A 25,152-nucleotide genomic window follows, 5' to 3' on the forward strand; every position below is an offset into this window, starting at 1 on the left:
TCTGCAGATTCATATACTTTTCCTGACTCTTGGAGAGCACTCAAGCCCTACAAGGTCACCATGTATGTGCTTATATTTTTTATTTTTTTAAATAGCCCTGTTCTACTTAAGAGCGATAATAGCACTATAGGTTCAGGTGAAATATTTCTGTGTTCCTGGACGTGGTCACAAAGCTTTATCATTTTGTCCTTCATTGGAGCCTGCAAGGTCACCAGGCAGCAGTAATAGAGATGTGATAGACTTAATAAAACCCAAGATTAATAAGAACTAGGAAGAAAAAGCAAAGAGTTTTAGGTGGAGGTTGTTAATGCTCAGCAGACAAGTGTCAAGCCCAGGAGTAAGTTATAATCCATTCCCTGGGTGAAGATCTAACAGGGGAAACCTTCTTCCTCTGGTCAGAACCCCAAGTGCTTGTGTGCTGCCATAATGAGGGCGTTGGTGCCAACTTGTCCTGCAGCTTTTCTGCCTCTGGATGGCTCCCCAGCAAAACTGGTCTCTTGGTCAAATTATTTAGGGCTTCCAGGAGGTGGGTAAAGCCCTTTGGAGACCATGCTCAGGTGGGAGAGCATGGTCAGCGTGGTAAGATGGGCTGCAGATCTGTGGCTGGGCTTCAGATGACAGAAAGGATTAAAGTCAGGGGTCCTGGCCAAGTGAAAGGTTAGCTGCAAAAAATTCTGGGAAAGAAATTAAAAAAAAAACGTGACGTGGTGACCTTCTGAAGGTCAGGGGCTGTGATCTGCTGCGTGGGTGAGAACCAAACCAGCAGCGTGCTCAGCACCTGCAATGCCATCCCCTTGCAGGGCCACTTGTTTAATTGCCCAAATGCAAAGTGACACGAAGGACCTTGGCTCCAGCCCCAATTTTGGAGCTGTTGGCCTGTGGCTGCTCCGTGTGCCGCAGGAGCAGGTCGTGTCAGCTGTGTAATTTGGGAGCTGAAATGCTGGAGCTCTGATCAGATAAGATGGCTGGATAAGGATGAGGACACTTTGTCTTTCTGAAGCTCGGGCCTTGTCTGCTTTGTTCTTTTTATTATTTTTTCTTTTTTTTTTTTTCATTTTTTTTATCAGGATGCTGCTGTGGCAAATGCCTGGGTTTCTGATGGATGGGCAGGGTCTGTGGCTTTCCAAGGATGTGCCTGCTGGATGCAGGGGAGGGAGGGCTGCAGCCACTTGGGTTTTGCACCAGAAAAACCCAGTACCTTCTCAGCTGGGTATGGGAGACCCAGCACCACAGAGCCTGGACCCACCAACTTGGTGCCCAACACATGTCCAGGCAGCCTCTCCTATGCTTGGCTTTTGCATCTCTCAGGGGCTGTGTTGAAACTGCAGCCCTTGGCCCCTTTCATGCACAGACCACTTTCCTTACCTGTGAGAAAGAAAGAGAGGCAGCTCCTGGTGACCTGGTCAGCTGGTAGAGCTGCTATTGCATATGCTGGACTTCAGCCTCCTTATTTAAAAAAAAAAAAAAAAAAAAAAAAAAGATTATTTGCAGTGCAAAGTAAAACTAACAGAAGGCATCAGGGCAGTTTAGGGGTCACAGGTCTTTGGGAGCTGCCCTGTGGGGGTTGGCAGAGGGGTGTATGATCCCATGGCTGTCACCTGGGCCTTTTGCTTGCTGCCCTTTGTCCTCCAGCACCAGCACACGGGGCCATCTTTCCAGCAGCACTGCTGAATGAAGCTGAATGAATGGGCTTCTCAGCCACTGAGGGTACAACACCAAGCATCTGATCCAAGCAGCTGAGGCTACCAATACTCTTTGTTGTTATTACCAGGTACCAGCAGGCACATGCAGGGCTCATTTAACATGGGTCAGCTGGTGAGCACCAGTTCTCCAAGTCCTGGTGACTTCAGAGCATGAGCCAGCAGGGTCCCAGATCTTGGGACTTCTCTTCCAGCAAGGCAAAAGACTCCAAGGCTGCAGGTTTTAACCCTCTCATCCTTTTTCTTCCCTGCCTATGTGGCTGTGGCCCCTGTTCCCTCAGCCCCCTCCCTTTCAGGCTGTGCATCATCACCAGGAGCTGATTGCTGACACTGACCTCCCCTGCCCTGGGGGGTTGGTGGGTCCTGGCAGCCCTTTAATAACACAGGGGCACTTGCTTTCATTTGCAGGGTAATGAGGAGGATGCTCTGTTACAGTGGGCTGGTACCCTGGTGGATAAATTACAAAGCCAAAGGCAGTGCTGTTATTCCACTGAGGGAATGAGATTATTACTGAGGAAATTGCAGGACTGCTCCTGTCGTTGTTTTACTACTGGTGTAATAATAGACTTGGTTTTATCAGTATAAATTATTTCCCCACCACCACCTCTTCTCCTCCCAGTTCTGCTCCTTCTTACGTCCCCAGTGACTCCGTAGACAACGCCAGTCATGTCATGCTGAGTTCCTTTGTATTTTCTGTGGTTTTGGAGCACTCTGGAAAACATTAACTACCCAGGCAGTTCTTTTGGTGCTGAGCAGTGTCCCTGTGCAGCACCAGTTCTCCAGAGCCACTTCTCACTGAGGAAAAGTGGGAAAAGCTGAGCTTCCTCTTGCAGCCTCAGCCACTGGGGACAGGAGTGGTCCCAACTCTACCAGCACTGGGGTTCAAGCCCCAGTTTTAAAGTGCTGCTATTTAATCATCTGCATGGTCATCAAGTGGTTTTACGAGCAGACATACGATGTTTGCAATGGCTCTGTGCCATTTTGTACTGTCAGAAGGTTTTGTGAAACTTGGACAAAAAATCCCCATGGTTCATGGAGGCCTCTGGGTTACAGGGTCAGTCTGTCAGGGGCTCAGCTCTTACCTGTCTCTCTAAAAGCCCTGAAAAGAAACACTTCAGCAGAAACTCATCCAAGCCAGGCTCCAGTGAAAGGGGGAAAACCAGTTTCTGTTAGTATGAGGTTAAGTTAAAAAATACTAAACCAGACTTTACAAATAAGGGAGATAGAAAAGTGGGTATATATATGGCCAGAGGTGTGGGAGAGAAGAACATTTTAGTCTTTGTTAAAAATACATTGGGGTTTTGCACCAACACTGCAGAGAAGTTTTGCAGCTCATAAAAAATTCATAAGGCTTCTTGAAGAACACAGAAAGGCAATTCAGGTGTCCAATTTTTGAGCACTGTCGTACTTGCAAGAGTTTAAGCCAGGCTGGATTGATATTTCTTGTTAAATGCCAGCTCTGCCTTATGGATCATAGTTCAGTGGCTCAAAAGGAATAAATGACAAGATGGCCTGGCTTGGTGGAGGAGAAGAGACAAGAACCCAGAGTATTTTGCATTTTCTTTGTGGTTTTACAGTCTCCACTTCAGGGTCCTTTTTCACTTCTGCAAACCCAAAACTCAAGGTGAAAAGTAATTGGACAAGGTAACAAATGAGTGAGGGGTTGCTGTATTTCCCACTGGCGAGCTGCTGTGTTTTGCTTGCCACCAGGATCAGCTGCTTTGACACAGCCTTTCATGTGCCAGCTGACAGTGAATGGAAATCTGCCCCAGGTATGAGAAAAGAGAGGCTTTAGCCAGGACAGGCACTAAACCAGCATGATTTATATGGGCTGAGGAGGGTGCTTTACATTACATCAGTCTTCCAGGAGTGCCATGATCCTGGCTGCATTGTTTGGGAGATACTGGATGCAAACTGTTGCTCTCCAGACTGCTGTGTTGGGGAAGGGGAACACATTTCCTCATGTTTTCCTAGGGCTTAGGAAGCAAGGCTGGGTGGGCTGAAATGCCACCCCCTCCCACAGCGACTGCTGCCACCCTTGTGTCATCAGCCCTGTCCTTGTCATGCAGGGGGGGGGGGTGATTAAAATTGATTTCTAATTTTCTCATTAGAAATTGTGATGCCACCGTGGGAGTGGGGCTGTGGTGAAAGCACTGGCTGGGTGACACCAGCCCTGGCTGCTGGAGTCTCTGGGAAGCCATGCACCAGGGACACACTGGGATGGCTTTTTCTCCTTGTCATGGCTTTTCAGGTGCTTCTGCAAGGTCAAACCAGGTAAATGGCAGCTTTCTGAGATCCTGTTGCCCTGTTTCCACCTGACTCTGTAAATTAAGAGGCAGAAGTCACCCCAGCTCCTGTCGGCTTCCTCCTGGGAAGGGAGGATGATTTAGTTGGGATGCCAGGACAGGCAGCCCGTGGTTCCTGCACGTTTGACCAGGCAGGTACTGGTAAGTAAAGGTGCCTTGGGATCTGAGCTGCACACGTTGTTACTGTAATTGGTTTCTGTGTGGTAATACACAGCATCTTTATTCTTTTCATGCAGGCTGAATAACTGGTAACTGACAGGTCCTGCTTTTCAATTACAGACAGTTTCCAGGGGCTGTCACACTTTTAATTTTTTCAATAGCTGCAAGCAAAGCAGTAATTGCGTTTCCTATTCCCCACAGCTGCGGCGTGGGCTTTGTGGGTTCCCTCCTCTGAGTTCCTCTGCCTTGGCTTGGGCTACTGGATGTTTTCTGAGGTTCCCCAGAATGCTGCTGGGCACCTTATCTAATGCTTGGTGGCTCCTTAACCTCCTGCCAGAGCCGTGCTCTGGGGGACACGTGGCAGAGCCCGGGAGGTGCTTTGGGATCCGATGGCTGTGATGCTGTGATGCTGATGACTGAAGACATCTGGGCAGGGGGAAGGTGGAAGTGTCTGGGGTCCCTACGCCTGCCCGAGCTGGCAGGGCTTGCAGGCTGAAGTGTGCACAGCTATGTGACACATTGCGTGCTCAGGTCCCTGCCAGGAGATGGGAGAACTCTTCAAAGGCTGCTCCAGTAAAGCCAATGGACGTCGCTGTAGGTCCAGGTGACTTAAGTGGAAGTAATTTTGGGGATGTGATTTTGCATTTGCTTCAGTGAGTTTGAAAGGTCTGCTCAGGACTAGTGCAAAACCTTGCAGCAGCAGCTCAGGGAAGTTTGGTTTCCCAACCGTTTGAGTCCTTGGGCTGGATTCTCTGGTGTCTCGTAAAGTGTAGGTGTAGCTTGTGCTCTCCCTGCAGGGTCAGGGCTCACTGTGGGTGGATTCTCCAGTGGAAAGTTCAAGTGTTCTGCTCTGTCTTCTCCTCCAGCTGGCAGCACTTTGTGACTTAGAGGTCTCCAGCCCTCTAAGGTCTCTCTCTAGGGGTCTCCACCCACCTGTGTGGGTGAGGCTGCTCAAGGAGACCAAATACCATCACTCCCAAGTGTGTGCTGGGATCCTGTGTGCTGGGATCCTGCACGCTGTGCTGCTGAAACAGAGCAAGCTCACAGGGCCTGGACTGAAGGTTTCAGGCTGTGAAGGTTTCAGACTTATGGTGCTTCTGGAGTTCCCTGTGAGCTCTGCCCAGCCCAGGCAGGTGACACCTTTGAGACTACACCTTACCCACCAGGACTGGCAAACAAGTGGGACAGGTGGTCCCCCATAAAATTGATAGTGCTGGTTATAGCAGAGGAAGTCTGTTTGCTTAAGCTCATGCAGATCAGCTGTAAAGCATGGCTGAGAGCTCAGAAAAGACATATAAAGGGACCAGTTGGGGTTTTGTGACTTAATAAGGGATCACTGGGAAGCTGGGCTGTGCTTGGGGACACTGCACACTCAGGGAGGGTGCCCCAGGACTGCAGGAAGGATGCTCATGTTTGCAAAGCCAGTGGTTGGGATTCTAACATTTTCTTTCATCTGCTCCAGCCTCTTCCTTGGGCTGGAAAAGCAGAGCAGGATGTGTCCCACCTTCATCCCTTTCCAGTTTAACATCTGTTGTCATGGTCCAAACCTATCCTTACTAATGGGTGAAACCAGTGTGACAGCTTAGGGACTGGAGTAAGATGGATGTGAATCCACAAGTCCCCTTCTCCTGAGATGGGGGCTCCAAGAGTGGGACCTAAGTGAGCATTTTGCTTTCCTTCTCACTGCAGGAGCTCCTCTTCCCAAGAACTCCTCTGAGTCAAAGCAGGAGAGAGGCCTTAGCCCTGTGGGATTTAAATGCTCTGCTTCCTGGTCTGGCATCCTGTAGTTTCAGGGCTTTAATGTGAAACTCCCTTCCAGTGGGAGGGGTAATTGTAACCACGGTTTCTTAGCTGAGTAATTAGATTGGAGAAATGCAGACATGTGGAAAATTGGGAAGTGGAAGAGTTGTGTGCCCTTAGGCTGCAGGGGAATGTGTTGGGACCTTTCTGAGGGACACTGGCTCAATCTGTGGGATTACAGGACAAGCATGATGCAAGTCCAAGCCCTGACTGGGGGAAACAGGGTGAGAAAGGGGTCCCTTTCCTGCTGTGCTGATCTGACAGATGTGTTTCCTTCCCCAGAACTTTTCATTGAGTTCTGCAGTGCTCTGTGAGCAGAGGGATGCATGTGCATCCAGTTATAGGCTTGGGAGAAAAAAAACCTCTTCATGATGTTATTGCACTCACAGAAATTTTAATTGAATGATGCATTCAACAGGACGAGCTCATAGGTCACACAGGGGTGATGTTAAGACTGTGTTTGTGTGTATTTCATTTATGGCTCTTTTAACCTTAGACATTTAGTGAGAAGTATTTCACATGTTACAGATTTAACAGTGGGCTTCACTCCCTAGACTGACCCAGTCACACCTACTGTGTTTTATTCTTGCACAGCCTAAGAGCTGAGAACTTGTTTGGATGCTGCCAGCCACGCTGAGGGGATTTTGGGTTTTTGGGGTCTGACTCCTGGGCTGTGGCTTGCAGGGTCTGAAGAGAGCTCTGGCACTATTTCTGGCTGGGATTATTTAAGCAAAGGTAAATATCCTACCAAATGGCTCTGTGGGAGGGTAGATCCCACAGTCAAACTCTCCAGAGATGCCTTTAAGCTTAAAAAAGCCATTGCCGGTAATCTGTGTGTGCAGTGTGGGCTGTTGGTAATGGCAGGAATGAAGGCAAATGGGGTCACAGGGCTCCAAAAGACCCTTGCTGTGTGCTGAGTAGTGATCAGGTAAGATATAAAATGCTGCCTGTATTCCCCTGCCTCATTTTCAGCATCATTTTTATTCAGGGGTTTTGAGTAATACAGGATCTTTTTCTTATGTCTCACAGCTCGTCTTCTGGACCTCTCTTTCTTGCTCAGTTTGCTTTCTCTCTGTTCTAACTTGGGTGTTGCCTCTGCCTTGAGCAGGAGGTTGGGCCTGAGCCCTTCAGAGTCCCTCTGATGAATATTATTCTGTAATTCTGATTTTTTTTTGTTCTACAGCTCGTTGAGCCTACTACACACAAAGCTCCCTTCTTTCCTCCTCAGCCCAAAGCTGCAGGCACCTTCCACTTCCTCAGCTTTAAACGTTGCCTTTGTGAAGTCATTTCTCTCTTTAATAATTTTGGACTTCTTCTGAGCTGCTCCTTTACCCAAATGCAAGACCAAACTGATTCTTTTGAGTTCCTGCTGATCCATCATCCCACATTGTTTCTACCTACATAGATGGCTGTTAAGATTTAATCAAGAACTCTTCTTCTGAAGCTTCAGTCCTGCTCAGCAGAATTGGAATTGCATTAAATAGAGGCATTAAAAATGCAACACTATTCATGTGAGCAGCCTCGTAACATGAACCACTGCTTTGTGTGTGGTTTAGCATCCCATTAAATCAAGAAGCTCCTGTATTGGGATCATGTGTTCACCTGACTTATTGCTGTGTTTGCCTTCTCTGCAAAGTTCTGGGGGCAGGAGCTGTCACCAGTGGCACAGCACGGTGTGGCATGGGATGTGCTGCCACCTCCACACAGTGTGGATTATCTTGTATTTTGTGTTCTTCCTGAAGTCACCCCAGAAGCTGCCAGCAGCACCCCAGGGGTACCAAAGCTGCAGAGTTTTGCCTCTTTGTGTCAAACCCTTCTTTCAGAAGATCCCTTCCCTTTCAACCCACCTGGATGTGTTCCTCTGTGACCTGCTGTGGGTGACCCTGCTCTGCAGGGGTGGGGGGTTGGATTAGATGATCTTTTGAGGTCCTTTCCAACCCCTAACTTGATTCTATGATTCCTCAGGGGTCATTTTGCTCTTTTTCCTCAGGTCCCATCAGCAGTATCCTCGTCAACCGCTACGGCAGCCGCCCCGTGGTTATGTTTGGGGGGCTGCTCTGTGGCATTGGGATGGTCTCAGCTGCCTTCTGCACCACCATCCTGCAGCTCTACATCTGCGTGGGCTTCATCACAGGTGAGAAGAAAGCATCTGCCTGCCACCTGCACCCAAGGGACACTTCTGATGGGTGGTTTGGGCACCCACCCTGGGGCACCTTGGCCAAACGCAAGGGGAACCCGGTGAGATGAGAAGGTGGTGGGAGCTTTGGGTAAAAAAAGGTGGGCTCCTTGTATTTGGGGTGCTCCAGCTGATCTTTAGCCAAGAGCACATCCCCTGCACAGGGCTGGGATCCTGGGTGAGCATCGCGTGCAGGATCTTAGCAGGGGATGTGCTCCTTGCAGCTGAGTGCTCTTGGCCAGAGGCAGGGGTGAGGATGGGCATCAGTGCTCTCAGCTCCTGCTGAAGTGAACACAGGTTGACTCTGCTCTGCCCTGGGCAAGGTGAGCCTTTCAAGATACAAGTGCCAGTGTGAAGAAAGCACCTGGGTTCCTATGTAACTACGTGTGATATTCCCTCTGTGAGGTGCATGAAATGAGATTTTGGAAATTTGCTTTGTTTCCTTGTCCTTTGCTTGCTTGTGAGGGTAAAAGGTCCTTTATCTGAAAATAATGACCCCTAACATTGATGGGGAATTTCTCAATGTGGATAATATCGCACAAAAATATATCTGTATTTCCTTAATGAAGTTATGCTTTGAATTTTCTGTATTGAAATATGAATTTCCATGTTGGAAACTCAAAAAGGAGGTGATATAGTCTCAGTCCAGCATCTTTAAAGCCTGCAGGTGCTGGATTATTGCTTTTAAAGGTAAGTGAATTGGATTCACCTGAGTCTAGATGCTTAATTGTAAGCATTTTTGTTTGATTATTTTGTCTAAGGTACAGTCAATGTTTTTCCAAGTGCAGTTAGGACATCTGCCTGAGAACGTGACATAACGTGTTCAGAATTGGCTTCTGAGGTTGCAAGGTGTATGTTTTAATGAATGTTCCCTCTCTCTCTGCAGCTGCCTTAAATGTTACTGTTTTCTGAACATGAAAAGTGTGAGCTCAACATTTAAAATCAATAAAACCAGCCACTGGCAAAGTAAATTGGAACAGCAAGATTGTCACACTGTTCTCCTGCACCAATATTGCTTTATTAGATCTGTATGGAAGTGAATAAATCCCCATGTAGGATTCCTTCTCTTAAACCTTACCCTTTTAAAGGAGAATCACTGTAGTTAGAGGAAAATATGTTATTACTGAGTACATAAGTCTTGCAGATTCCTTGAAAGAGATTCTAGCAATGAGAAGTAAAAATAACCAGTGTCTCCCTTGGATAAATTCAGTATTTACTGATTAATGAACTTATGTCATTCCATGCTAAACAGATGTCCTCTAGCAAGTTGACTAACACTGGATTAAGAGAAAAAAACCATAAATCCTTTGCTAAAAAAGTATACATTTTGTTAAGCAGAAGGGCTCAGGCAAGAAACAGAGCTGTAGGAAAGCACCAGCTCCTATATTCAGAAGTAACTGCCTAAAAAAAAAAATCATAGCAGGGAATTTTGTGTCCAACCCAAGTGAGCTTAACATTTATAAAGACCCTGCTCTTATTCAGTCTAAATTTAGTCCTTTGCCCATGCAAAGGAGTTGATAGTGTGAGCTGTGCTCCATGCATGCATGAAACCCTCATCCCAGAAAGAGGGTACAGGGACAAAGCTGTCCCCATGTCCCTCCTGTCTTCACTGCCATGGTGTTTCCTCAGAGCAAAGTGGATTTTCTGTGTGCATCTTTCCCTCCTGCTTGCTGGGAAGGGTGAGGCCTCAGCTAACAGCCCAGCACCTCCAGACACAGGGTGTGTGTGTGTGTGTGCTGGGCAAGGAATATTAATTTAACAGAGAAAGGAAGATGCTTGTAATCCTGCTAAGATGCTTGATGCCTCTAATTATTCTTGGAGTGCTTTGGCTGGCCAGGCTTGAACATGGAAGCATTCAAGGGCTGCCTGTAAAGGTGATTTGCAGGGATTGTAAAGCCACCTGCAGTCACCATGCCCTGCCAAGCCTCCTTCCTTCCAGCCTGTGGAGAGAACAGGCTGACATACGGGACTGTGTCCCTGTAATTCATAGGGATGGAGATAAAACCAGGGTAGTTGGTACTGGGAGGGAGGTCCCTGCTACTGTCCCATGCCTTTGGCACATGAACAGAAATCTTTCCAGAGGAGCAGAGTGGGAAATATCTACTTACAGTGGAAGGATTAGACATGGTGATCTCAGTTCCTTTCTTGATTATGTCTTCTGCCGTTTGCATGCAGGGCAGGCACCGGGCTCTGCTGTCGGAGGCAGCTCCATCCTTGGTGGCACCAAGCAGTGGGTTGCACGAGGCCCTTGGCATGAGCTGTAAAACCCATCTTCCCTTCCTCCTTGTTTCCCTGTAGCATTTAGAAAAAGAAATGGGGTTTGCAAGCTGTCAGCCTGGGTAGCTGCCAGCTTTGGAGGCATTAATAGGCGTTTAGGCATGCAGCTGCTGCTTCGAGTCTGAGCCAGTGGCAGGAAATTTCCAAGCTAAATAGAGGCAGCAACAACTGGTCAGAGTTTAGGTCAATCTGTACCAATTAGACCACCAGAAAATGAAATGGGATCTAGGGGAAAGCACATGGACTAATGAGAATTGAGTCTTTGCCTTCATCTGTTGAAGCTGAGCATTGAAATACCTGGTGGGATCTTCCCTTGGTGATAAAGAACAGGATTAACAGCTCCACAGCCCACTCCTGAAACACCCCTGATTTTCTTCTAGCATGAGGGAGATGTATTTAATCTAGGCAAGGATGCTCCTTCTGGCATGGGCTGGCTTCTGCTCATGCAAAACCACCAATAAAGAGAAAACGTGGTTATTTGAGTAACAGTTTTAGCCATGGAAAAGCTGCTGTAGTTTCTGAAAACTGGAATAACAGGGGTATAAATATTTCCAACTAAAGTCTGCTAAAAGCTTAAAGTAAATTGAAATTCCAGTAATTTGATTTGAAACTCTCCAGATTTAATTAATGGGAAGAGCATGGGGTGATATTAAATTAGATTTGTCTGACTTGGAAATGAATGTTCACATAATAAAAAATCTGAGTTGATTATTGGTTAAGTGGGTAGCTGGCACCCAGTCTGACTTTCCATCCCTGAACAACACGTGGTGGGTTCTGACCAAAAATGATTCTGTTGAAATGCTGGTTCAGTTTCTGCCCCTACCTACCAGCCTGGGAAATACAGAGTTAAAGCACTGTCTCATCCACTGTGTTGCATCTTCCCAGGTGAAAGAAGATGATTCCCATATCTGAGCATGGTCAGGGATGTTTTCTGACCAAGGCTGTGTTTTGCCTTTGTAGTTCTCAGGTCTGCCCTCTAATGGGGATGAGTTTGGCCCCTAATGCATTATGAGTAGGTTGTGCTTCCCAAAGACACCTTACCAAGTATGTGGGCTGCCTAGAAAAGTTCATGCTGAGAATGTGTTTCATACCAAGACTAATTTTAATATGTTGCCATTTCAATTTCCTTTAATGTTGAAAACTTCCAAGTAATTAAAAGAAATAAATAATCTTGGGCTTGGCAAAAAATCACAGTCTTGTAAAAGTGTTCAAACTGAAGCTATCCAACATCAGTTGAATTCTGCTGCATCAGTTGGATTCTGCTCTATCAGTGACTAATGATGGTGTTCCTTAATTAATTTTGAGGACCTTGACCTTTCTAAATTCTCTTCTGTAAAGCAATATGCCTAACTATGTACTGCACAGTTAAATAAACTAATTATATAGACTAATGAACAAGAAAAAATCTGCATGACCTTATTTTCAGGATTCATGTTCTCTGGTATAATCACTTCTAGGATTACATTTCTGCTTTGTTCTAGTGTGGCTCTTTTCCTTGGATGATAGGCTGGAAAATGTGTGGCAGGATTTTTAAATGTAATTTTGATGGAGTTCTGAAAACTTAATTTTTAAAGGAAATACCACATCACAGAAATGTTTGAAAAGGAGACATTAATATAAGTTAGTGCTCTCAAACAGACCCAGAGGCAGCTGGGACCATCACAGCATTTGGTATCTGTGTTCAGGTCTCACCTGTGCAAGAGAAGCTGGCAAAGTGAATCAGCAATGCAGATTTAGAATGCCATTTATATATCTAAATGCAGTAAAAATAAATTTTAATTAAAGAAACACTCTAGGATCCTGTTGAATTAGCATCCTCAGTAGCTGTTTTGCTGTGTACTTGCAGACATCTTCACCTTTTGCATCAGTCCTGAGTTGCTCACACCACCAAGTCAGTAATGGCTGAGGAGTTTGGTGTTATTTTTTCTGCAGGTTTGTCAGCCTGGCAGCAGTGTTGGGTGCTCACCACCCATGGAAGGGGGTGTTGGGTCCAGCCACACATGAGAAGAATGCTTTTTGGTTGTTAGCACTGCCCAAGCCAGACCAACCTTTCTCTAACTGGGAGTAGTGTATTTTTATTTTATTTTATTTTTTCAATAGATCCATCCTCTCATCCAAGAAGGCTGCTGTGGTGGGGAAAAAATATGCAGCATTTGTTGAGGGTGTAGTTTGAAGCATTTATTCTGAAGCCAACTCTCTGTGCTAGGTTTGCCACTCAAGAGCTTTGCAGTGCAAAAGGAAAGAGCTGTCTTGGACTTGAGGCATCTTTGTGGGGTCTGGTTACCCAAATGTGGCAACCAGATTTTTGGGATATCATGAGCAAAGTTTGCATCTGTCCATGAATTTGCTTAAAACAATGAGCTGAATAAATTGGGCTCCAGCCTTCCTTTGTGTATCTCAACTGTTTTTCTCTGTTGCAGGATTTGGCCTTGCTCTGAACCTTCAGCCATCAGTGATAATCATAGGGAAATACTTTTTAAAGAGAAGACCCATTGCCAATGGCCTTGCTATGGCAGGGAGCCCTGTGATGCTTTGCACCCTGGCTCCTCTCAACCAGTACCTGTTTGACAATTTTGGCTGGAGGGGAAGCTTTTTAATCCTTGGGGCAATTTTATTACACTGTTGCGTGGCAGGAGCCCTTTTCAGACCCATTGGGGCAGCCACAGCATCAGTCAAAACCCAGGCAGCTGAGAGAGGGAAGGATGCCCTGGAAGAAGAGGTCACCAAGGATGCCTTGGAAATGAGCAGTGCCACAACTGTCCCTGTGGATACCAAAACAGAAGAAGAAGAGGGAAAGGACTGTTGTGAAAAAATCAGTCAGTACCTTGACTTTTCCCTTTTTAAGCACAGAGGGTTCTTGATTTACCTGATTGGAAACGTCCTCATGTTCCTGGGATTTTTTGCCCCCATTGTTTTTCTGGCACCCTATGCAAAGCACATTGGCATTGATGAATATTCAGCTGCTTTCCTCCTTTCCATCCTTGCCATCGTGGACATGATTGCCCGACCCACCACTGGCATCATTGCAAACAGCAAGTGGGTGAGGCCACGGATTCAATATTTTTTCAGCTTTTCCATTGCTTTCAATGGTGCCTGCCACCTTCTGTGCCCACTGGCTTCTGGCTACATGGGGCTCGTGGTTTACTCCATTTTTTTTGGCTTGGCCTTTGGCATGGTTTGTGCCATGCTCTTTGAAACACTCATGGACCTTGTGGGAGCTGCCAGGTTCACAAGTGCTGTTGGCCTGGTCACCATTGCAGAGTGTTGCACAATATTGCTGGGACCACCTATAGGAGGTGAGTGTATTTTCTTCCTCTGCTTCCACTGGGTTGTCACTTATATTTAGACCTCTTGCAAGCAGTGTTTGTAAGAAGTTATTCTAAATGTGTTTTCTCTGCATCTCACCCGCTGTTTTCCCATGAGGAATTGGAAAGGTCCTAGGAGTCTTCTCCACTGTTTCTTCTTTTCTCATTTCTGGGTAGTCCTCCAGTAGAAGACAGGAGTTTGCAGGGTGATTTTTCAGTCCTTGATCAAAAACTTGAACTGAACTTGCAGGGTGGGACTTCCTTCAACTCCAAGAACCTTGCACCTTGGATGACTCCTCCTGAAGGCTTCTTCTGTTGCAGAAGGCTGGAGTCTACCACGATTTAAGCACAGTGAAACACAACAGTTCAGTGAAATCCTCTTGTTGACTCAAACCTCTTATTTCCTATTCATCTCTAAGATTCTGACTACTTTCTCTTACAGATGTCTGTCATCTCAGAGCAACTGATAGGTTTAAGGCTGCTACAAAAATAAAAAAAAAAATTTGTTTTGATGGCATAGTTTGAATATGGAAAGGCAGAGACCATGAGAAGTCCATGGTGACAATATTGAACCTTCAGCAGGGCTCAGAGTCATCTGAAGCTAGGTGAGGGTAGTTATCTGGGATTTTTGTAGCCTTTGTTTCTTTCCCTCCATACCATGTCCTCATTTCTTTCTCTTGAAGGAACACATCATGTCTGGAAGGCACCATGATTGAATCTGGCATTTTGGTCCAGTATGTTCCTTATCAAATCTGAGCTGGTTATGAATTAAATGACTTTATAGGTGACATCATCTCAAGAGTCCTGATTAGGTGAAGATCCCTGTCCTGCCACTGGCATTTCACCTCTAGGCAAGCTAGAATAGCTGGTTTGGAAACTGGTTATCTTAATGTGTGTTAAAATGTTTGGTTAGGTGTGTTTTGACTGTATTTGCATATATAAAAGTTAAACTTTGATAATTCTTTTGATATGATGGTGTCATTTAGATTTAAAGAATGCACAGAAGAAGGCAGTTTAAACCCATTTTCTGGATTCAAACTTGAGATCTGGCTGCTGCTCTGTATAACACGTTCTACAGAACTGTTTAATTCTTCAGATTACCATGTAGCTCATACAGTGTGACAGAAACAGCTGGATCCTCTTCCTGCCTTAGAGATTCATTATTTAAGTAATACCAAACAAAAGAAAATACAATTTTAAAATGACCATTTTCTGAATTACATAATTTTCTGTGTGGAACATTAAGTTAATGACCAGAGACTGCTAATGAGGCTAAAACAGTTTTGTGATATAACCAGTAATATTAGTTTTGTGGGGTTTCCCCCACCCTTTTAATAAGCAGCAAATTTATTGGTTCTTTGGCATTTTAATAACCTACTGCAGGGTTATGCTTTAATGAACTAAGTAAATTGTTCCCAGTGTGTTTTATGACTTTATCTTATTCTCAAAGGTAAAGAGGCAAGAGTATCCTACTGCTGAATTTCCAATACTCTACTCATTAAAATTCTCATTGAAACCTTTTTAGGAGACCTCTAGGTCATCCTGATTAGCAAAAAGGAAAAATTGTTGCAATTAGCATTTGGTTGATGTTCCATCAGTATCATAAAAAGCACAGTGCATTGAAAAAAAAATGCAGCAAGACATCTAGGAATGATTCAGGAAAAACCGTTGACCAAAAACCAGTTAAAAAATTCTTTTTGTGACAAAGAAATCTGCTTGGTGGCCATAAAACCCCTTCTTAGTATAATGCAGTGGGATAATTAATCATCAGCTTTTCCACATTAGGGTCAGTGGAGTAATTAAGAAGTAATTAATGGTTTCCCTTTTCAAGAAAGAACCAGTAGTCCAGAAAGGCAGGGACAGATGATGGGCCAGTTTCCTATCCATGCTGTGAAGGCCAGGTTAGGTGTGGATCTTAATTAGGATTTTGGATGTTAAGAGCAGTGTGAGTTGTGCCAGTAAAGGGGAATTAGTGCTCAGGATCATCATCCAAATAAGATTTGCATTATGTTTGGACTTAATGGAGAACACTGACATTTCAATTAAGCCATCTCCCTTCAATTACTCTGTAACTCCATAGCAGAGACATTAACCTTTGAGAAGAACTTGTCACATTTGTCTTGGCATTGAAATTATCTGGCATTGACAGCATCATCTTTGCTTTCCCTGGAATGAATGTTTTCCAGTTCCACACTCTGCCCTTTCATTTTTAAATCGTGAGGATAACTGCAGGAGGGGCAGCTGTGACCAAAACCTGATCCCCTTCTAATGATGGTGAGTGGAATAAGTTGGAGGATCTTTGTCAAGAGGCTGAGACAAGACTCAGTGGCCAGGTGCCATCTCACAAAAGTCTTCTTAAAAGCTGCTGGTTTTGTTGGCAGCCTGGGGACTCCCAAGTTGAATGGACATCCTTGTAGCTGGTCATTTGAGCCAGTGGAAAGAGTGTGGGCTCTGTTATCAGAAGACTCAGTTTCTGCATGGAAAAAAAAAAGGGGTGTCTCAGAAGTCCAGATTTGGCAATGTAGGTTTTCTGTCCCCTCCTACTTAACTGTCCAAGTTATCAGTAGTATTTCCAGTATCAGCACTAACTACCCACAGTCCACTATGCAGAGGGCTATAGTGAAACATGTGAAGAATTTGCAGGATCCAAGTATTTGTGCAAGAGTTCAGAAGAACAGATAATGTCTTATTTTATCCTAAAGCCACAAGGGTGTCCCCTTATATTTAGGATCTGAAAACACAATATTCTTGGCTTCATCTCTTAAGTTTTTTTTTTGTTTTTTTTTTTTTTTTTTAATATGTATTTTACAGGAACACTTATTGATACCTTTGGGGACTATAAATATATGTTCATTAAATGTGGAGCAGTGATGGTCCTGGCAGGAACCTTCCTGTTCATCATGAATTATTATAATTATCGGCTGCTCGCCAAGGAGGAGAAGGAAAGAAAGGCAAAAGAAGAGGACCCCAAATCTGTAAGGACAGAAAATGAAAGCAGAAATAACTGGAACAAAGAAAATGCACAGGATGGACCTGAGCTGGAACCTTTGAGAGAAGAACAAGAAGGACTGAAAAAGGAAGCAAATGGCACAAATGAAGTTTAAACCTTTTCATGTGCTCTGAGTGGCAAATCACTTCTGGGTTACTTAAATTGACACCAGCTGTGAAATCACACTGGGTTTTTAATTTTTGCCCTATGCTGTGCCTTGTGCATCTTCTTCTTTGTTACCAGAGAAGACTTGAAGAGAAACAAATGTAGTATCCATTTGCATACCAGAGGTCCTGCACCATTTTTGTTCAGATATTTCTAGTTTCCCAGTGTTGCCCTAGTATGGGTAAAACTAAAACCCCACTTTTATTCCCTATACTACAGATCTACTCAGTGAAAAGGCCAATGGCCATCAGAGTCAATGCAGAGTGCTTCTGGAAGCCTGAATTTCCTTTTCATTGATCCCTGTGGTGGTTGGATCTTCTCACCATGTCCTTGAAACTTTTTGAAGGGTCAGAATTACCCCAGGGATTTGGTGCTGCCTTCCCCTGGCAGCACAGAAATGGAAAACAGACTTTATACTAAAATACATGAGAAAGCTGCTTGAACAGAGGGAGGGCAGGAGATACCCACTTCACCAGTGGGTAAAATGGCAGCCTGGCAGCCTATGTACAGTGTTTTTAGCATGTTTTTTTTTTCTTTACAACACCCTGGTGAGGCAGTAAGTGTTGTTACTATTAATTAATTTTACAAATGAAGAACTGAAGCACAAGAGGAGGTAGGGGCATCATTGCATCAGGGAATGAACCTTAGGCATGGCACAGCTGAAATGGGATCCTCTGCCCTCAGCTGGGCACATCTCTGTGGATGAACACATCAGCAGCTGATGCTTCATATTACTCAGGATTAATGATTTTAAACAGTGTCTTGGAGCTGTGATCTTGGGCTATAATTTTTTAAGCTGTTTAGGTTGCATCCATCCTGGAGGAATCCAAGCACAGCTGCCCCTGCCTTGTCTGGCCAGGTTAAGGCATCTCCGTGGTGCCTCTTGCCATCCTGTTGCATGAAATAAAGTTTCCCCAGATCAATCAGACAGAGCTGGAGCTGAGGCCACGTATGGGCCCCTTCTCCAGAGGTGATAATATTGAGATAAGAAGATCTGGACTCTGACAGCAAAGCACTGATGGATTTTATAAGAAGCAGCTGTTGCCCAGGAGCTGTGGATGCTGAGCATGGTATCGTGTAGTTGAATCATCTGCCTTTTGTGGATTTAGCTCCAAGTTACTGGAAAAAAGACAAAGATTTTGAGGCAAATCTAGAGATAGCAGCAGCCCAAGGGCTAGGTGTTTTTTTTCTTTGCTGCAGTGGCACCCTTGTGTGATCAGATAAAGTTTTTTTCATTACTTTGTCACTGAAGAACTGCATTTAATTATCATGTGTGTACTCACTGTGAAAAATAACTTGTAAAAATACTTCCATAAATATACTATACTCTTAAATTTAGATCACTTGTATCTTGTAGAAATCCTTTTTATGTGAAAAATCTTTTGTTCCCCTAAAGAATTATGGTCTTTGGCCATGGACTCATTGACTTCAGTGGGACTTAAATTTTGTCCTTATGTAGTATCTTGCATTTTTTCTGAAAAAACAAAACCTATAGAATATAATTAGGCTTTCATTGCTGTGTTTTTAATATTCCTTATTTCTGCCAAATATATCTGTGGTATTTCGGTGAAAAATTCCTTAATATAAGGTCCTGAACATTTTCTAATATTCCTTCTGGAAGCTTTAATATACTTAATAAAGCTCTTTTAAAAAAGGAAATTAGTTTAGATTGGCCTGTTGTGATCTGTAGGTTAATGGTGCCTTTCAATTCAGTAAGGAATTTATCCTTTTAGGATTTCTAGTCCTGGCTCCATGTACTTGGTCATACAACCCACAGTCGTAGCCTCTTATTCCAGGACCACCACCAGGAACTCCTTGCCTCGGTTTCTTTGGCATTTTCAGTGATCTGGGCCAGACTGACTCCCACCTCCCATTGTGTGGACTCACAGGGAGTCAGAAAGAAGCTAAGAAAGACCTGCCAAGGATCTGATGAGATGATTTTTATACCTTTCCACCAGGTTGTATCCATTAATTCTCAAAACAGTGACCCCGATCCTCAGCTGCCTTTACTGCAGGAGCTGATGCTAAAGATTTTTGTCCATCAGAAACCCAAAGAAAGCTTTTTGGATCACAAACTTTGTTAATATAGATTACCTTTTCAATGAAAAAGCTTTTTGTTCAGCTATCTCTGAAAATCCTCTGGAAAAGAGGCACCTTTGTTAACCTGTCCCTGAGGGCAGAGTATGCTACAGTGGGTAAGGAGTTCTTTATGGCTTCAGAAGTCTCCTAACATTAAGCAGCTACTTCATTTAACCTACTCAATCTTCTGTCATAAAAACATACACTGTCTTTAAGATTATGGTACTATTTCTATCACAGCAGAAGCCAGGAAATTTTAATACCATTTTGGAGGTTTTGACTGCTTTTCAGTAGTGGGTGGCCTGTCTCTTCCCAGTTACTCTGTCTCCTTTCCCCACTGTGGGCTCAGATCTCACTGATAAATGCAGCAAAGCCAAAAAACTCTATTTTTAAGCAAGTGAATAGCCCCAGAAGTGCTTCACTGAATCAAGTCCCATGAATCCAACACATTGCAGGCTCAAGCTGTAATCCAGGCTTGGAAAACTCTCAAACTTTCCTAAGAACATATAAGATATTATAAATCCTGCAACATGAAATATCCATTAGAAAAAGCTCTTGTGAAGGAGTGGAAGGTGCCTGTGCATCTAATTTAGTGATTTGTGTGGCAGATTGAACACACTAGTTGTATTTACATGCATGCTTAAGTCTGGAAAGCACCTGTGTGGGAATGTCAAGAGGTGTAAGTGTTGTACCATAAATGTTCATACTGAGCACGTGGGGCATATTTGGGATATCAGATATGCTGGAATTATTGTTAAGGCTTTCATAAGAATGCAATTATTAAACATCTTTCATATTTCATTAGCTCGTGACCTTAATAGAAGCAATTACCCATTTTTTCTAGGGTTGTTTGACCTTTTACAGAGCCTGATTTTGATGCTGAACCATCATTCCCAGTGACCACCAAAGCAGCCAACAGACCAGGCAACAGCACAGCACTCCCTGTGGCCACATCCTCCTGGTAAGGCACGAGTGGGGTTTGATGGAGTGGTGTGACAAGTACCATGGATTGAATTTAGATTTATTCACATATTCATTTCTTATATATAGTTCCCCTCACTTTTTCCCCTCCCTATTTTTAGTTTTCCAAATTTAAAGGCACACAGAAAAGAAATGGAAGTATTTCCACACTGACTCCAAACTGGCAAAATTTATTTATACACCTGCTTTCCTCCCTTTTTAAGGGAATGATGAAGCAGTGACTGTGCCATGTGGTGGAGTCCCCTGCTACTAGAAGGTGACACTGTCTATCATCAAGCATTGTCCCAGATGCTCCTTTGCCACTCGTATCATGGTCTTGGGCTGGGAAAGGATCAATACTGACTGCCCAAGAGCAAGGCAGCTGGGCACTGCTGGGGGACACAGCTCTGCAAGGCCAGCTATAGATTTCAGCTCATCATAAAGAAGAGTTTTAGTGCATATTATTTTATACTGTAAATAAAGACCTTCAGTGCTTAGGGAGCTGAGTGAAGAAGAGGCTTTTTTGTCAAGGATGCTGCAGTTTTCATCACTGTAGCCATCACTGGTATGGATTTATGCTGCTCTGGGCAGTTCCCTGCATTCAGCACACAGAGGAGCTCCTAGCTGTGAAGGAGAAGAATGCTGATTGGCAGTAAATGCAGCAATAGAGCAAAATATAATTGGCCTCCTTTAAAAAAGAAAAAAAAAAAAAAGAATTAACTATATCCAGACAGCGCAAAACACATGAGGACACCAGAGAGGTCTGGGACCTTGACTGAGTAGAGGTAACTTGGTAGTAACTGTGCTAAAAACAAGGAAACAGATGAGAAGATGAAGTGCCAGCCTGTGTGTTTGAAATATGCAATCATTTTTGGCAACGTAGGAGATTATTCGGAAGGACAGCTCCTCTGACAGCTGACACCAAATTTATTTGGCTGGGCTCTGAAAACGCCTCATAGACAACACAGATGCATTCAAATTACATTGAGGAATGAGTTTAAAGGATGACTTCCATGCCCTCTGCAGTGACAGTGACATTGACTATCAAATAGTACAATTTAGACTTATCAGAATCGTGTGGGGGTGTTTTGATGGGTGACATCCATAACTGTCAGCCAGGCTTCCCATAATGGCACTGCAGCTCCCAAACCCAGACTGGATTTGTTGTCTGCTTTGGCACCCACTGAAGGATTGTTGTTGGTTGTGTTTGTCTTTGGAGAGAGGTTCATTTACATCCTGATACCAAAAAAATGAACATATATAGCTCAATGGGATCTTCTGTGTCATCACTGTGAAGATGATGAAGGTAATAGCATTGTGTAATTCCCTTTAAAAAAACCCTACAACTCAGTGTGCTTGAAGAGCCAAGCGCCTGCCAAGGATAAATTTTGTTCCCTGGTCATATCTAGGGACATTCATATTTTTTTATTCCTTTGACTTTTTTTTTTTTTTTTTTCTGAGGTCTCCTCGTGTTACTCCCCAAAGTCAGTTTGGTTCTTTACGTGGAAAGATTTTTGAGCAGATGAGATGTGTTTTCCTGAGAGTCTGTCAAGAGTCAGTCATGTAACAGTGCTGGTGGGCTCAATGAGTCCTGCTGTCTCATCTGGGAAGTTAATAGAGATGCCTGTGCTGATTAATGAAAACCAGAAGCAAAACTTTCTTGCTGCTCAAAGCCATGTGGGGCTTCTCCTGTGTGGACTGCAAACATGGCATCTGTATTACGAGATTTAAATAATTTATGAGGAAGAACCATCACTTCTCCAAAGATAAGCTTCTATTTGGAGACCTCCCTCTGTGGACTGGCTTAGAAAATCCCAGGCAAGCAGAAGACTGGTGTCCTTTTTACTAAGCTCAACACTTTGGAAAACACCTTGTTTGGATTTCTCTTTCTCTTTTCCTTTTTGTTAGCAATTTGTTGGCACACTCTTTATAATTTTTTAAAAAACAAGAAATACTGTGAGTGCAGTGGCTAGAAAGATGTTGAATTCATTTATCTGGTTGGTATTTGTCCTCTGACTTACCTGTTACAGATATCCTTCAAAATATTGTAGTGTGTAATGCATTCCAGTATGAAACATGAGGGACAAATACATCATGATTTCAGCTTTCTGCCAGAGAAGATTGTAATTACACACTATATAAATAGAAGTGCTGTGAAGTAGCTTTGTAATTGCAGTGTAACTAAGCTGTAGCTAATTTACTTGTATTCTGAAGTGTATCTGAAGTTAGTAATTAGGGCCAGTATGTGAAGAAACACTAGCAATATACTTACCTTCACACAGAGGATTATTTTTCACTCGTATCTATCATGAACCCAGATATTTCCCAGGGATTAATGATAGGCTGTGAAAAGTTGATAGCCTGAAGTTCAGCAGAGAGCCATTAAGCTGGCCTGGTCATTAATCCCTAGAAAATACCCCATACCAAGGTTGTTATAAGGTGAATATGGAAAATAACTTTACACACACCTTGACTTTTTGCTTGGCTGTTATTATGTCTTTGACAGTGTGTAGAAACAATGTCCCAAATGCAAGGGACTCCCTGTCCCTTGTGTTTGGAGATGATTAATGTTGGAGAGGGTAAAACCTCCCAGAGTTCACCTTTGCACATCTCTGAGTGATGCCAAGCAGGAGACCCTGAACAGACAGCTTTGATTGCAGCAAATCTGGCTGGGGCCTCAGTTGTTTGGCAATGTTTGGAGGTTAATTTTAGACTGAACCTCCATTTTCTGCAATGTGTAATTGCAGCTTCTCTGAACTGAGAAGCAACACTGGTGGCCAAGTAAAAATATCCATTACTGGGGGAATATGGAAAAATGCTGTTTCATCAGTCATCCTGCTCACATGGTTCCCTCCCAGAACTGAGGGTGGTAATGAAAGTAATTTAACATACATCTATAATTAATTTACTACATTCTTCCCGCTGATGGCAATCATCTTACCTAGGAAAGCTCATGAAATGGATCTTAATGCATAAAAATAGAGATGGAAAAGCATTCCAGGCAGATAAATGTGGTTTCCTTCTAAGCATGTAAGCAGTTAAGCACAGTTTGGAGAAACGTTTGGGGACTCACATAGCAGGAACCATTATGTGTGGCACAGGACATTAAATAAATATCAGAACACATCATCACATAGAAAGGCTGAGACCTGTCCTGGCTCAGGGGTGGGTAGAACTTGCCACCCATCTTCTCAGGAGCAAAGTCTCTTTCTTCCCCTATGTCATTGTCACTACTGAGGCATCACTGCTGGGGACAGCCCTGCTGTCACCAAAGATTTCAGCAAGAGGTAGGAAAAAAAGAGATTTCCTGGATTGAAAGTACAATCCAAGGAGTGGGAAATATGGACACTGAGTATGGTAACACAAAGGTCAGCGAGGAGCCCAGGGTTTAAGCCACTGTCCCTGGTTGAGCTCCAGGATGGAGTGAGAGATGCCTTAATCCATGCTAATTCCTGAGATCCTCAAATATGTGGAACATCAGAGAAATTGTACCCACCTAAAAAAGAGGATTTCAGTAGTGTTGTTGGTGAGGGGAGAATTAGACCAGCGTTGGACATTTAAAGTAAAAAAATCAAACATGCCCTTTCTATAAATTCCCCTATCTCTCAGCTTGGCTCCTCCTCACTACATTATGGGATGTGCTGATGAGGTGTTTCTGTCTTTCCCTGAAGTGGTTGTGGTTTTGGTGATAATATTATTAGCTGTTGTGAGACACCCTATTGGGGAATAGATCACGGGTGTCAGCTGCTGTATAGGCAAAAAACCTGCTCAGGTTGGGAAGGCTGAGATAGGCAAAGCATCCTTGAATAAACTGTGCTAGGTCAATTTGAAGTAGTCTTAATCTTTTTTAATTAAGGAGAGGCAGTATCTTAACTGGGAAAAAAATTGACTGTTTCAAAGAACAACAAAGAATGAAATAATTTTTGGAAGTTTGGAGGCTTTTCTCATTTGCTTGTTCATCAGCAAATGTTATTATGCACCATAATGCTACAACATACAGAAATACACAGCAGTGCTCTGTGTTTTATCAGCTAATAAAAGAAAGCCCTTGGATTAAGGATGTCTGAGCATTTATTATCACCTGAGTGATGCTCTGAATGTGTGGTTTCTGTTCCAGTGACTTGTTAGCATTATGTAGAACAAAAATATGAAGAGTGACTGAAAAAGCAGTAGTGTTGTCACTATTCATCTTCTGCTTTTAGTGGGTACAGAATTACCCAGAGGGAAATGATGTCTCCTGACAAATCCAGTGTTGTATAGCCCTTCAGAGCACATAGTACTCAGAACTTTTTTGTTATTTTGGAACGTGCTTTGGGTTCCTTCTTTTCTCCTGGTTCCTGTGGGTGGGGGTTAGGAGGTGGCTGTTTGTCTCAGTTGCCCTTCCAGAGATTGAGAAACCAGAAAATGTATCCCAAGCACTAACTGGATGGTGCACAGAGGAGCAAGAATTGCTTTGCTCAAACTGATGGTTTAAGTGTGTCATTTGCCTAGTGAGGAGCTGCATTTTTCTATTGGAGAGGAACTTTCCTTTTTCCTTCTTTCAGGGAAATAATTGAATAGCACTGAAAATATTATGTATTAGAGACCACCTCTCTCTCTTTTTTTTTGGTTTTGTTTTTTTTTGTTAGAACTAGGAATACAACTGTTTCAAACAAATGAAAAATGACTGACTTTGTATCTCCTTTTTCCACCTTTACCCTTCCAACAACTGTAGGAGGAATAAGCCGACACCACAGATAAAGTAAAAAGAAACCAGGCATTCAACAAAGAAGAAAAATGAAACAATTAGTTTGAACCAGAATCTAAAAAAAATCCCAGCAAGCTCTAAATTTTTGTTTCCCCCTTTTTTTTTTTTTTTTTTTTTTTTTTTTTTTTTTTTTATCTGAACATTCCTATCCAGGAGGAAGAGCCCTGCTCCAACACACCGGGTAGTGCTGCAACAGAAACGTGTCTCAGTGAGAAAAAACCCATACAGCTGAGTTCCTTAGAAGCAAAAAAAAAAAAAAAAAAAAAAAAAAAAATTTAAAAAATTGGGCAAATTTTCGCCTTGCTCTGGATGGAGGTGCTGGGAGTGAGAGCCCCGCAGGACACCCCACAGCCCCGGAGAGCAGCGGGGGGGGAGCAGCCGGAGCAGCCGCTGCCTTTGCCGCAGCCGCTAGAGATCAGCCTTGCCCTGCGCTTCGCCTGCTCCCAACCCTTGGGCTGCTCCGAAACCCTTTGCCTTCCTCAGTCCCCT

General features: G+C 43.8%; 1 protein-coding gene across 3 annotated transcripts in view; it reads left to right on the forward strand.

Annotated features, from left to right (window-relative positions):
* LOC139801679 (monocarboxylate transporter 2-like) overlaps positions 1-18,536 on the forward strand; it is a 35,922-nt gene extending 17,386 nt beyond the window's left edge. For all 3 annotated transcript variants that reach the window (XM_071756257.1, XM_071756256.1, XM_071756255.1), the window contains 3 exons: positions 7,956-8,099; positions 12,839-13,714; positions 16,535-18,536. In XM_071756257.1, the coding sequence (XP_071612358.1) occupies positions 7,956-8,099; positions 12,839-13,714; positions 16,535-16,827 (1,313 nt within the window). In that variant the 3' untranslated portion in view covers positions 16,828-18,536. The remainder of the gene's footprint in view (positions 1-7,955; positions 8,100-12,838; positions 13,715-16,534) is intronic.
* The last annotated feature ends 6,616 nt before the right edge of the window (positions 18,537-25,152 follow it).

Source organism: Heliangelus exortis, chromosome 12 (assembly GCF_036169615.1).
Source record: "Heliangelus exortis chromosome 12, bHelExo1.hap1, whole genome shotgun sequence".
Lineage (NCBI taxonomy): Eukaryota > Metazoa > Chordata > Aves > Apodiformes > Trochilidae > Heliangelus > Heliangelus exortis.